General features: G+C 39.1%; 1 protein-coding gene across 3 annotated transcripts in view; it reads right to left on the bottom strand.

Moving 5' to 3' along the window:
• The window catches only part of DENND2B (DENN domain containing 2B), an 804,449-nt gene that overhangs the window by 154,168 nt on the left and 637,236 nt on the right, over positions 1-13,045 (bottom strand). For all 3 annotated transcript variants that reach the window (XM_053720608.1, XM_053720607.1, XM_053720609.1), the window contains 2 exons: positions 12,148-12,257; positions 3,721-3,790 (listed from right to left, as the gene is read on the bottom strand). In XM_053720608.1, coding sequence (XP_053576583.1) covers positions 3,721-3,790; positions 12,148-12,257 — 180 coding nt within the window. The remainder of the gene's footprint in view (positions 1-3,720; positions 3,791-12,147; positions 12,258-13,045) is intronic.

The following is a 13,045-nucleotide window of genomic DNA, read 5'->3' as shown; positions in this document are numbered from 1 at the left end:
TCAACTTTTGGTAATTAATTTGATCTACACTATACTGAGTTATCTATATATTGCCATGCCCAGGCATTATAGACTTTCCCAACATTTTTGTTCCCATTCAATACCCCCTCCTTTATCAACCACTGTATTATTATAGATATTCCTTCCCATATTTTAATATTTAACTTCATCACATATGAATTTAAGTATATAAATAGAGTTTAGGAATAACCTGTTAATGGAAAGCGGGGCATACAGATTAGGGGATAATTATTCCCCATAACTAGTAGTGACGAATTCCCTTACTAGTACTTCTATACATTTATAATTTCAGTACATAATTAGTTAAGGATAAGGGATACTTCACTGTTTGCTTTTTACCCAGAACAAGCAAGATTTATTGTAGAGATAACACTCCCCTCTTAACTAGTAGTGACTAAGCCCTTATAGGACTTCTGCAGATTTATGATTCCAGTATATAAACAGTTAATAATAAGGGGACTTTTCACTGTAAGCGATTTACCCTGAGCAAACAAGATTAATAATATGGAGGCATAGGATCACACAGTTGCGGTATGTAAATAGTAGCTTTCCAATTTGCTAAAGCAATAATGTCTGTATGTTTACTTAATCAACCGAATCTCTCCATATAACAACAGAATTGCAGGTTGCAGATATCTCCCACTGACGGTTGTTAACAACACACACACGTAACGGATAGGAGGACACAGCAGGTGCAGGGGACCAATAGGACAGGGTGTTCTATACGTCCGAAGCTCACGCTGTGAGACTTGAATAATGATTGGTCCCAATACATGGTATTCATCCAATGGGAATAATTCAGAACGGAGACCTGGGCAATCATTCGCAAGCCTCGCAGCGCTGTGCAGACGATACCAAGCAAGGCTAAAGCTAAAAGTTAAAAAGGTAAACATATTGAAAATACAACTGACTAAAGTGTCACTATAAAATATAAAGTGTTTCTTTGTACAGCCGGAGTACCCGGCAACCTTTGTTATAACACTAGCACTTGCCTGAGTGTTTTTCAGCATGTACACAAGCTATGCACATCCAATTATAAATGGTTATACCATTAGAATAAGAGTTTATCATTATTATAAATTTATAGAATTAAAAGGTTATTGTTTAGTTTGTACATTTATATGCTTTTTTAACAAAAGTGTACCGTAGAAATTCTGGTGTCACTTAATGAGTATATAATTGAATGAAGCTGGAGATTATGGGGTGTGAGCCCCTGAACCAATGGCAACACAGATGAGGGTTTTTTAAAGGCAGTAACTGTTAATCAGTTTTAAAGCAGGCTAGGAGTAAGGCAACAGCCGAAAACCGGATCAGCCTTTGTTCATCAGTTTGTTGGTTCAAACTTTTCCTTTTTGTGTGTTCTTACCCTGGGTTAATATACCCTTTGTATTTCAATAAAATTTATAATTTTTATCACTTTACCTGGTGCTCCTGTTATACATTTTTTTGCAGTAAAGGCGTTATCTATCTTTTCATATAATGTGAAGGTAAAGTCTTGCGTTCTGGATACCAAATATCAACCTATCATCAAAAATCATTATGATGTTCATTCATCAAAATATATGCAAACACAATAATAAGCTTTATTTTTTACTTGTTTGACCCGCTCCGTTTCTGCTCTTCAATCCGCCCGTCATAGTGCCTTCAGTGATTGACATTTTCTCACTCCTATCGTTATTTTACCCCATGGCGTCCTGCCCCTTTTCTATTTCGTCATCGCCATCTTATGCGCATGCGTTAATGCAAACAGCGCATCATCATTGGCATGCTCGTTCACGGAACGCGCATGCATTCTTATTTCTCCCCGTTCATTGTAACAGTGAATTGACAGCATCGCTATCACTTTGATTATTGAAGCACCTCTTCCAAAAGTACTAACCGGTAATTATGATACCGCAGCGCAGCTCACATACTAATTATTGACAATCACTATTTATTATTCAACAATCTGGCTATCAATTTTTTAGATTCTAATATGCCTTCTTTGCAAACTAGCTACCGCGGGCAAGAATATTTGCATGATACAGCACCATAAAACTACAAACAACTGCTTATTTGTGAAATAGAATGCTCTGCAAATATTAACGTTGTACATGTTATAAAATACACATCGCTAATATATATATGTCTGGATACTGAGTTACGGCAAGTACTTGAACGCATGCGCCATTGAGCTGCGGATACGCATGCGCAGTTGAAGTATATTACGGGTGCACGAGCGTAGTCCGATGCTAACAGAGAAAGCTACGTCATCCGATATGAACAAGGAAGTGTTGATGGGGCGGAGCGTATAGCGCAAACGGCGGTAGATTATAATTACTATTTATATGTGAATGTATATTTTTAAAAATATAAAATAAGCGACTGCAATAATTGTAAGATTAGTTTTAACAATAAGTCTTGTGAATTTGAAAAATTGACCTTCACTATAATAACAATTTTGGTGTAGACTGTCCCTTTAAAAAGGGACGTTACATGGTTTGTAATATAAAATGTTTGCATGGTAAAACAACAACAACAACATTTTTGCAATATAGTTTCATTATTTTGTCCTCTTTTCTTTTTAAACTTTGAAAATTGCTGATTTTTCCATTGCACAGAGTTTTTGCTGAAAACAATTAGGGACAATATATAACACAGAAAATAAGAGAATTTGTAATCAAGGTCGTGTAAAAACCTTGTCAGATAATTTAAGAATCCTATATTCCACACTCCTTTATGGCCGGTTTTACATCTATCCATAATTGTCATAGGCAGTAGAGATAGATAAGTGGAAACCCTAGGTTCCATCATGCTGGCGATAATTACTTAATAGAAACTAAACCTTTACACTTATATTGTAAATATTTGTATCAATATAATTTAAAAAAAAGAGTGTATATATATATATATATATATTATTTTGAAGCATTTTAATTTTTGATAAGAGAGAGCGCGTAAGAGAGAGAGCTTGAGAGCGAGAGAAAATTTAAATATGTAGTTATAAGAACAGCCTGCACTGAAGCAAACACGTATTGAGGTCTTGAAATACAGAGTATTTGGCTAATCTCAACAGAAACTGCAGAGAAGTGATGGGTTTAGTAAGCTCACAAGACTCCTGAATAGAAAACCTAATAGCATTTTGTAAGTGACTGGCTGCATAACATCAGTTTTAATGGGAGGGGAGGTGGAACTCTATTAAAATAAATTATTCAGGGATAAATCACTGCGGTATCAGGCTAAAGGCTACCTATATGAGATTCTTCTTATGAGGAATGTGTTGTGTCCTGAAAAATAGAACTATTACTAGATATCAGATACATTTTAGCAAGACATTCTGTTATCACAGATGTGAGGCTTAGACTTACCCCTGTTCAGCTTAATTTAATGTAGTAAAAATTAAAAAAAAATACTTGGACCATAAATCACCCTATATTGAATTTCCCAACCTGGAAGCTTTTGTATTAGCTCACAAAAAAGATCTAGTAGCCCTGACACCAACAACAAAATAAAGCTGTCACTTACTGCCGGGTGATCGTTCACCACCAAACACAAAAATACAACAAGTAAACCTCATGGACAAAATATTCCAACTGACCAAATGAGTCAGCCCCTTTGCAATAACAAGGTTTTTATTATTTATTTTGCCATCAGAATACAGAACAGTGCTTTTAATTGTATCTGTTTAAAACAATAAATATATTCATCTTCTGTGCTTACCAGTAATCGACGACAATATCCAAACCTTCTGCTGCCATCTTCACCAGTTAACATGAAGGAAAATGTCTCACTGAAACAAGGATAATATTTGATCAGGAAAAATAAATACAAAATACTGCATTGCACCAATAAACCATGATGTAGTAAATTATCACTCAGTATATTCTGTTAGCACTTGTCTGTTGAACAAATACTTCTGAAATAAAAAGAATTGTCTCCTAGACCTCGCACTGTGTTAGGGCATTAAAGGACCACTATATAAAGCAGAATTGCATAATACACAAACATATAATAAAGAGACAATGCAAAAGTACTTAGTCTGAATTTAAAGTTATTAGTACATTTTATTTCTGACAAGTTATTGCCATTTTCCTGCATCATGTGACAGCCAATCATAAAAGCATATACTGTGAATTATTGTATATGCTTAGTAAGAGCTGGTGCATGTGCATATAAAAAGATTGTGCACATTTTGATAATGGAAGTGCATTGGATTATTTTTTTAAATTGTGTACTCTATCTGAATCATGAAAGTTTAATTTTGACTTTAATGTCCTTTTAAATGAAATACAGACAAAATATAAGGAAATAAAGGCTGCAGATTAGTTTGTTGATAAATAACCATATTAATAACTTACAATATAGAACAGTAATTACAAGAAATGGCCACCCCAGCATTTATCCCATTAAAGGCAAACCCCTTTTTAAATTGCTAACCTCTGCTATAATACCGCCCACTAAACCACACCTATTACCCTAACACTGACCGCTCCACAAGGTCAAACTGCAGTAAAAAAAAAAAAAAAAATTTAAAATGTATGCTTACCTGATACGTTTATTTCCGGATATGGTGAGTCCACGACATCATCAATTACTGTTGGGAATATTACTCCTGGCCAGCAGAAGGAGGCAAGAGCAAAGAGTACCACAGCCAAGCTGTTAAGTATCACTCCCCTACCCACAAACCCTAGTCATTCGACCGAAGGGAAATGGAGAAAAAAAAAATGGAGGAGTAACACAAAGGTGTAGAGTGTCTGAGGTTTAGTCAAAAAATAACTGTCTTGAAATAAAGGGCGGGGTCAAAGAAAGAAAGGAAAAGAAAAGAAAAGAGAAAAGAAAAGAAAAAAGAAAAGAGAAAAGAAAAGAAAAAAGAAAAAAAGAAAAAAAAAAAGAAAGAAATTTATCAAGTAAGCATAAATTTTGTTTTCTTTCCTAAGATATGGTAAGTCCATAACGTCATCAATTATTGTTGGGAACCAATACCCAAGCTAGAGGACACATGACTAGGGAGGGACAAGACAGGTAGACCTAAACAGAAGGCATCACCACTTGAAGAACCTTTCTCCCAAAAGAAGACTCAGCCGAGGCAAAAGTATTAAAATTTGGAAAAAGTATGCAGAGAAGACCAAGTTGCAGCCTTGCAAATTTGTTCCACAGAAGCTTTATTTTTAAAAGCCCAAGAAGAGGAGACAGCTCTCGTGGAATGAGCCGCAATCCTCTCAGGAGGCTGCTGACCAGAGCATACTCCTCGCAAGTCCACTGATGCCCTCTCCTGTTTGATACGAGTAATAAAGGGAAGGAGAGCAAACAGAGGAAACAGGTATGCCAACCTGAAATTCCAAGGAACTGCCAGAGCATCTTTCAGAACGGCCCGAGGATCTTTTGACCATGAATCGTACCTTGGAAGCTTGGCGTTCTGCCGAAAAGTCATCACATCCAGCTCTGGCATTTAACCCATTTGAGGGTTAAACTGGAGAACAGCTCCGGATGGAGTGCCCACTTCCCAGGATGAAAAATCTGTCTGCTCAGGAAATCCGCTTCCCAGTTGTCCACTCCTGGAATGTGGATGCACAGCAATTGTGAGCTTCTGCCCACTGAACAATCCGAGCCACCTCCTTCATGGCTAAGGAACTCCGAGTTCCTCCCTGGTGTTTTATGTAAGCCACTGAGGTTATGTTGTCTGACTGTAACCAGATAAACCGGGCTAAGGACAACTATACTTGGCATTAGGGTTGATATAAGCGCCAATTCTCACCTATCCTAAGGACAACTGAGGCCAAGCCATCAGAGCATTGAAAATAGCTCTCAACTCCAAGATGTTTATGGGGAGAGCAGACTCCTCGCAAGTCCATAGTCCATGCGCCTTTAACGAGTCCCAGACTACTCCACAACTCAGAAGGCTGGTGTCTGTGGTCACAATCACCCAGGAAGGTCTCCGAAAGCATGTGCCCTGAGACAGATGTTCCTGAGAGAGCCACCACGGGAGAGAGTCTCTTGTTGACTGATCTAAATCTATCCTCTGAGACAGATCAGCATGGTCCCCGTTACATTGTCTGAGCATGCATAACTGCAGAGCTCTCAAATGGAATCAAGCAAAAGGGAATGATGTCCATGGAAGCAACCATAACACCAATTACCTCCATACATTGAGCCACTGTTGGCTGAACAGTAGACTGAAGAGAGAGGCAAGAATCTTGGCTCTTCTAACCTCTGTCAGAAATATTTTTATCGACAGGGAATCTATGATGGTCCCTAAGAAAACTACCAATGTAGCTGGAACAAAGGAACTCCTTTTCCAGATTCACTTTCCATCCGTGGGAACGTAGAAAAGACTAGATCTCCGTGGGAGAGTTTGCTTGTTGAAAAGATGGCGCCTGAACCAATATGTTGTCCAGGTATGGCGCCACTGCAATTCCCCGAGACCGGATCACTGCCAAGAGAGCTCACAGAACCTTTGAGAAAATTCTGGGAGCTGTCGCTAAGCCAAAACCGAAGAGCCACAAACTGAAAGCATTTGTCCAGAAAGGCAAATCTCAGAAATTTGTGATGATCCCTGTGAATGGGAACATGAAGGTATGCACCCTTCCAGTCTATTGTCATGATGAACTGACCCTCTTGCACTAAAGGAAGAATGGAATGGATAGTTTCCATCTTGAAGGATGGTACTCTGAGAAACTTTTTTAGAAACTTCAGGTCCAGAATAGGTCAGAAAGTTTCCTCTTTTTTGGGAACCACAAACAGATTGGAATAGAAACCTAGACCCTAGCCCAATCTGGATCTGGGACATCTCGTATCCATGCTTAATAGAACTGAGAAAGCCTGCCCCCACTTGATCCGCTCCCGAATCGGGGGCAAAACCTCCATGCAAACCCTTCATTCTTAGAATGCTTTCCCTTGTTCCAAGACTGATTGGGTTTCCAAGAAGGCTTAGATTGTTCCTGTTTGGAAAAAGACGAGGAGGACTTCCCTCTGAAATTCCAAAAGGAACGAAAATTACTCTGACGCCCTTTCGGTCTATTCTTCTTGTCTTGTGGAAGAAAAGATCCCTTTCCACCCGAAATATCAGAAATTATTTCTGCCAGACTGGGGCCAAACAAGGTCTTGCCCTTGTAAGGAATCGTCAGAAGCTTGGACTTAGAGGACACATCGGCTGACCAAGATTTCAGCCACAAAGCTCTGTGCGCTACCACAGCAAAGCCAGATATTTTATCTCCCAGTTTAATAACCTGCATGGAAGTGTCAGTAAAAAAGGAATTGGCTATCTTAAGGACTTTAATCCTGTCTTGAATCTCTTCTAAGGAAGTCTCCACCTCAAGAGAACCAGACAAGGCGTCAAACCAATAGGCTGCCGCACTTGTCACAGTGGCAATACACACTGCAGGTGTCGCGCTCCTCTCCTCACTCGCTCTGCAGTCTGCTTCGGTCTTTGGCGCTGTTGGGCTGTGTTGCCTAGCAACATCTTACGCTTCTTAAGCTTCCTAAAGCTGTCCCACTCTGCTGATGCATTCCCTGAAGCCGTCCCATTTTTCTGATGTCAGGCCAGGTTCTTGTTCCGGCGTTTCCGTTTCCTGGTGCCCGTTTGTTTTATCCTGCTGTGGCTTCTCGTGAGTAAATCTTTGCTGGATATCCGGATTACCTGTTAATCAACTTTTGCCTGTTTGAACTTGTCTCTGCCTTCACATCATTTTTTAAACATTTTTTTTTATTAAAAGTTATATTTTAATGTGTGTGCTCTAGACTCCATCCCAGTGTCTGAAACTTATCTATCTCATTTATTTATGAGCAGGAATGCGAGTGCTAACTAAGTGTACATCAATATCAGTTGTTTACTGATTCTTTTAGTCTTTACCTTTCAAGCCTGAATCTACCTTTTGCCTGTCAATCTTTGCCAAACTTTGCTTGCATGACTATGCTTCTGGTTAACCCTTACCTGCCTGAAACCATGTTGCCAAACTCTGCTTGCCTGACTACGCTATTGGTTAACCCTTACCTGCCTGAAATCTCATTGCCAATCAAAGCCTGCCTGACTTCGTCTCTTCCTGACCCCACTCTGCTATCAAGCTTCCTTGTACCCATACCTTGAAATCAGTGAGTAAACCATACCTCTTACTATTGTTGGAGTACTTAATTTCCTTAGAAGCTGTCGTGGGGTCAGGTCCTGGTTTATACTCCGTGTGCTAGTGTGTTGTTACTATTCATTCTAGCATTTGGGTCTGATTCAGGACTTTACCTAACCTGACAGCAGGTTGCCATTTGAGGCCTTGATGAACATATATTTTCTTCAAATAAGCCTCTAGCTTTTTGTCCATTGGGTCCTTAAAGAAGCAGCTATCCTCAATAGGAATAGAAGTTCTCTAAGCCAGAGTAGAAATGGTCCCTTCTACTTTAGGACCGTTTGCCAAGAATCTTTAATGGAGTCAGCGGTAGGAAACATCTTTTTAAAGACAGGAGACGGGGAAAAAGGTATCCCTGGTCTCTCCCATTCCTGTGCTATAATCTCCGTAGCACGGATTGGCACAGGAAACACCTCCACAGAGGAAGGAACATCAAAGTACAGTATTTATTAAGTTTACTAGATTTCCTAGGGTTGACAGTTACAGGAATATCAGTCGTCCAGAGTAGCCAAAACCTCCTTTAACAGTACATAGAGATGTTCAAGCTTAAATCTTAAGGATACAACTTTAGCATCAGAAAAAAGAATTATACTGTCCGAATCTGAGATTTCACCCTCAAAAGCTACCAATGTATCTTCCTCATCAGAATTATGAGAAAGGCTAACTAAGGTAGTAGAAGCTGGAGCAGAAACCTTGCTATCTGATGTCTGGCAGGAGGACAGCACACACGGTACGAGAGGACACCACTCCTCACAGAGACCTGTGGAAAAAAGAAAGAACAGAGTAAACCTACTCTGGCTTCTATACAGGGGCAGCAACATGTTAGGAAAACGCAGTGAGGCCCACCTCACAAGTTCCTAACTGCTTTAAAGCCACCACTACCCTACTGAAGAGATTAATATGGACTACGGAAAACTTGCTTGAAGTAAAAGAAATCCAATTTTCTTCAGACACCAAAACTTTACCACCTCCATGCACCAAGGCAAAGAGAATGACCGGGGTTTGTGGGTAGGGGAGTGATACTTAACAGCTTGGCTGTGGTGCTCTTTGCCTACTCCTGCTGGCCAGGAGTGATATTCCCAACAGTAATTGATGACGTTGTGGACTCACTATCTCTTAGGAAAGAAAAACTCCTTCAGACCTTTCACTCTAGGGTATTTTACACGTTTACTGATTGCTAGACGTGATTTGGAATGATTTTCATGCTTGTGAAATAAATTATTCTATATCATGATAAGCAACGTTACCATGTACCATATACACAATCTTACAATAAAAGCCCCTTCTCATCAGAAGTTATTAGGTGAGACAAATCTGTCTCTAACAGTTTATAGGGATGGGTTCACTAATAGACCTGACAATAGTCTGATAACAGTGAGCGTATAGGGGCGTGAGGAGTTGCATGTTAGATACTTGCCTGAAAATAGAGTCAGACAGTGAGGATTTTTCCTTTAACTCTTTGGTTGCTAGAGGGGATGTGCTACTGATTGGTTCAGGGGCGGTTTTCACTCAGGACCAGCAGTGCTTCTACTGTGCGATTAACCCCTATGCAGAGGTAAAAACACACAGTAGATCAAGGTCGATACTAGTCTTAAAATTACTTGCTCTAACGAATTAAAGCATGCAATTTTTTTATTATTATTATGGCCCTTTATACTCAACATTTAATGACAAAGGTCTTAAAGGGATATAAACCCCCCAAATTTTCACTTTCTTGTTATCCTTTGTTGAAAATCAGAAAGGTAAGTTCAGGAGCGCGCACGTATCTGCAGTACAAGATGGCAGCAGTTTTATAAAACAATGTTATACATTAGCAAGAGCACTAGATGGCAGTAGTTTTATAACAATGTTATACATTAGCAAGAGCACTAGATGACAGCAGTTTTATAACAATGTTATACATTAGCAAGAGCACTAGATGGCAGCAGTTTTATAACAATGTTATACATTAGCAAGAGCACTAGATGGCAGCAGTTTTATAACAATGTTATACATTAGCAGGAGAACTAGATGGCAGCAGTTTTATAACAATGTTATACATTAGCAAGAGCACTAGATGGCAGCAGTTTTGTAACAATGTTATACATTAGCAAGAGCACTGGATGGCAGCAGTTTTATAACAATGTTATACATTAGCAGGAGAACTAGATGGCAGCAGTTTTATAACAATGTTATACATTAGCAAGAGCACTAGATGGCAGCAGTTTTATAACAATGTTATACATTAGCAGGAGCACTAGATGGCAGCAGTTTTATAACAATGTTATACATTAGCAAGATCACTAGATGTCAGCACTATTTACTGTCATGTAGTGCTTCAGGCATGTGCACATTACTTACCTAGGTATCTCTTCAACAAAGAATAACATGAGTACAAAGCAAATTTGATAAAAAAAAGTAAATTGGGAACTTTTTTTTAAATTGTATGCTCTATATGAATCGTGAAAGAAAAAATTGGGGTTTCAAGTCCCTTTAATTACAAGTGGAGCACAAGGTACTTTATCTTTCTGGGTGAAATATGGTATTACAAGTGAATTGTTAAAGGGACACTGAACCAAAATTTTCTCTTTTGTGATTCAGATAGATCCTGAAATTTTAAGCAACTTACCAATTTACTCCTATATTAATTTTTTCTTCATTCTCTTGCTATCTTTATTTGAAAAAGAAAGTCCAAAACCTTGGACAGCACTTGTTTATTAGTGGATGAATGTATCCACCAATCAGCAAGAACAACCCAGGTTGTTCACCAAAATGGGCCGGGATCTAAACTTACATTCTTGCTTTTCAAATAAAGATGCCAAAAGGATGAAGAACATTTGCTAATAGGAGTAAATTAGAAAGTTGCTTAAAATTGTATGCTCTATCTGAATCACAAAATAAAATATTTGGGTTCAGTGTCCCTTTAAATCATTTAAAGCATCTTAAAAACAGCCAAAACTTCTTTTCTTTTAGAACACCCTATATTTTTAATTTAAAGTGGAGGGAGCGCTATGAGCTTGCACGTTGTATTACAAGTAGAGAGTGAAGTGTTGCACCCCAGCACAATCCAAAATACCAGCGTCCTGAAGTAAACCATTATTTTAATTAGTATAGCACAGAACGGTACTCCTTGCGCACCAGCTTAGTGCTCAAATATTATCCAACGTGAATTTTAGTGCGCGCCCCCATTAGTTTATTATGTGTGGGAATTAGCGCAGCCGCACTATCCCACACGCTAATGTTAGTGCACCCTAGACCAGACATCCTCAGCTGGCTGAGCATCATGGGAAATGTAGTTTCAAAACCTCTGGAGGAGAGAGAGAGAGCAAAAGAGAGAGAAAGAGAGAGAAAGAGAGAGAAAGAGAGAGAAAGAGAGAGAAAGAGAGAGAAAGAGAGAGAAAGAGAGAGAAAGAGAGAAAGAGAGAAAAAGAGAAAAAAAAGAGAGAAAGAGAAAGAGAGAGAGAAAGAGAGAGAGAAAGAGAGAGAGAAAGAGAGAGAGAAAGAGAGAGAGAAAGAGAGAGAGAAAGAGAGAGAGAAAGAGGAGAGAGAAAGAGAGAGAGAAAATGAAGAGAGAAAGAGAGAGAAAGAGAGAGAAAGAGAGAGAAAGAGAGAGAAAGAGAGAGAAAGAGAATGAGAGAAAGAGAAAGAGAGAAAGAGAGTGAAAGAGAGAGAAAGAGAGAGAAAGAAAGAGAAATTTATACTGTCTATCTATGAAACGTTCACCATTAGGACCATAAGTCTACAGATCAGTGCAAGTGAATGTGATTAGATGTGCAGTTATCAGCTCTAGCTACAGAACCCTTTCTGTATAGAATATGTCCTCTGTGTAGGCATGAATGGCCGTCACTTGGAAGCATTGTCACAGATTCTAGGGCTGTCACTTGGAAGCATTGTCACAGATTCCAGGGATGTCACTTGGAAGCATTGTCACAGATTCCAGGGCTGTCACTTGGAAGCATTGTCACAGAGAAGTGCAGTCAGGAAAATATAAAACAGCTGTTTGTAAAAAAAAAATAAAAAAAAAAAATCCAAACTTAAAAAGATTTCTACGTACCTGTTATATTCAGAGACTGGCTGCCAGTCACGGGCATCAGGAAAACAGAACTGGGGTATGGCCTTGAGGCGCTCCTCAGCTTCTCGCACCTGCTTTGTTGGTCTCTCTAGCTGTGGGTACGAGACTTTATTAATGGGGTTTGTTATAATGTTACGGCACATGAATAATAGCGCAACCTCAATCAGTGTCTCACATGAGGTTTAAGCCAATCCATTATAAAATATTTGCAAACTTGCTCCAAAGACTTTTTTTTCTCAGGATTTTTACCCTGCACATTTGTGCTACACTACCTTAGAAAACAAGCAGCTGTGCACAAGATATAAAAGCTCATTAGCACACTACTGTACACAGTGCTTTTTTGTAAATAAATAAAAGGTGCCTATACTCATGGATTATTGATTGCTAAAATTTGCTCAGTAACTTTGAGAAAAGCAAAAGGGACAAAATTATTTAAAAATGTTTGATGTATTTTGCAGCCCCCTCTTGCATAAACTAAAGTAATAACACAATGATTACAATTATTACCGGTTATGAGATGGCAGAGGTGGGGGTACTCGGTACCGGTGAGTACCCCCACAAAAAAAGACCCCTGCCTGTACTTCTCTTATCTAATCTGTCTAAAGTGAAATAACAAATTATGCTTACCTGATAATTTAATTTCCATCAAGGGGAGGAGAGTCCACGGCTTTATTCATTACTGTTGAGAATTAAGAACCTGGCCACCAGACAAATACACCCCAGCCAAAGGCTTAAATACCTCCCCCCCACTTCCCTCATCCCCCAGTCATTATGCCGAGGGAACCAGGAACAGTGGGAGAAATATCAGGGTATAAATGGTGCCAAAGGATGATTCAATTTAGGTCCGCCCACCGGAGATACGGGCGGGAGCCGTGGAATC

Source organism: Bombina bombina, chromosome 7 (assembly GCF_027579735.1).
Source record: "Bombina bombina isolate aBomBom1 chromosome 7, aBomBom1.pri, whole genome shotgun sequence".
NCBI lineage: Eukaryota > Metazoa > Chordata > Amphibia > Anura > Bombinatoridae > Bombina > Bombina bombina.
The sequence above is the reverse complement of the archived record's forward strand: the minus strand, read 5'-3'. Positions and strand labels throughout refer to the sequence as shown.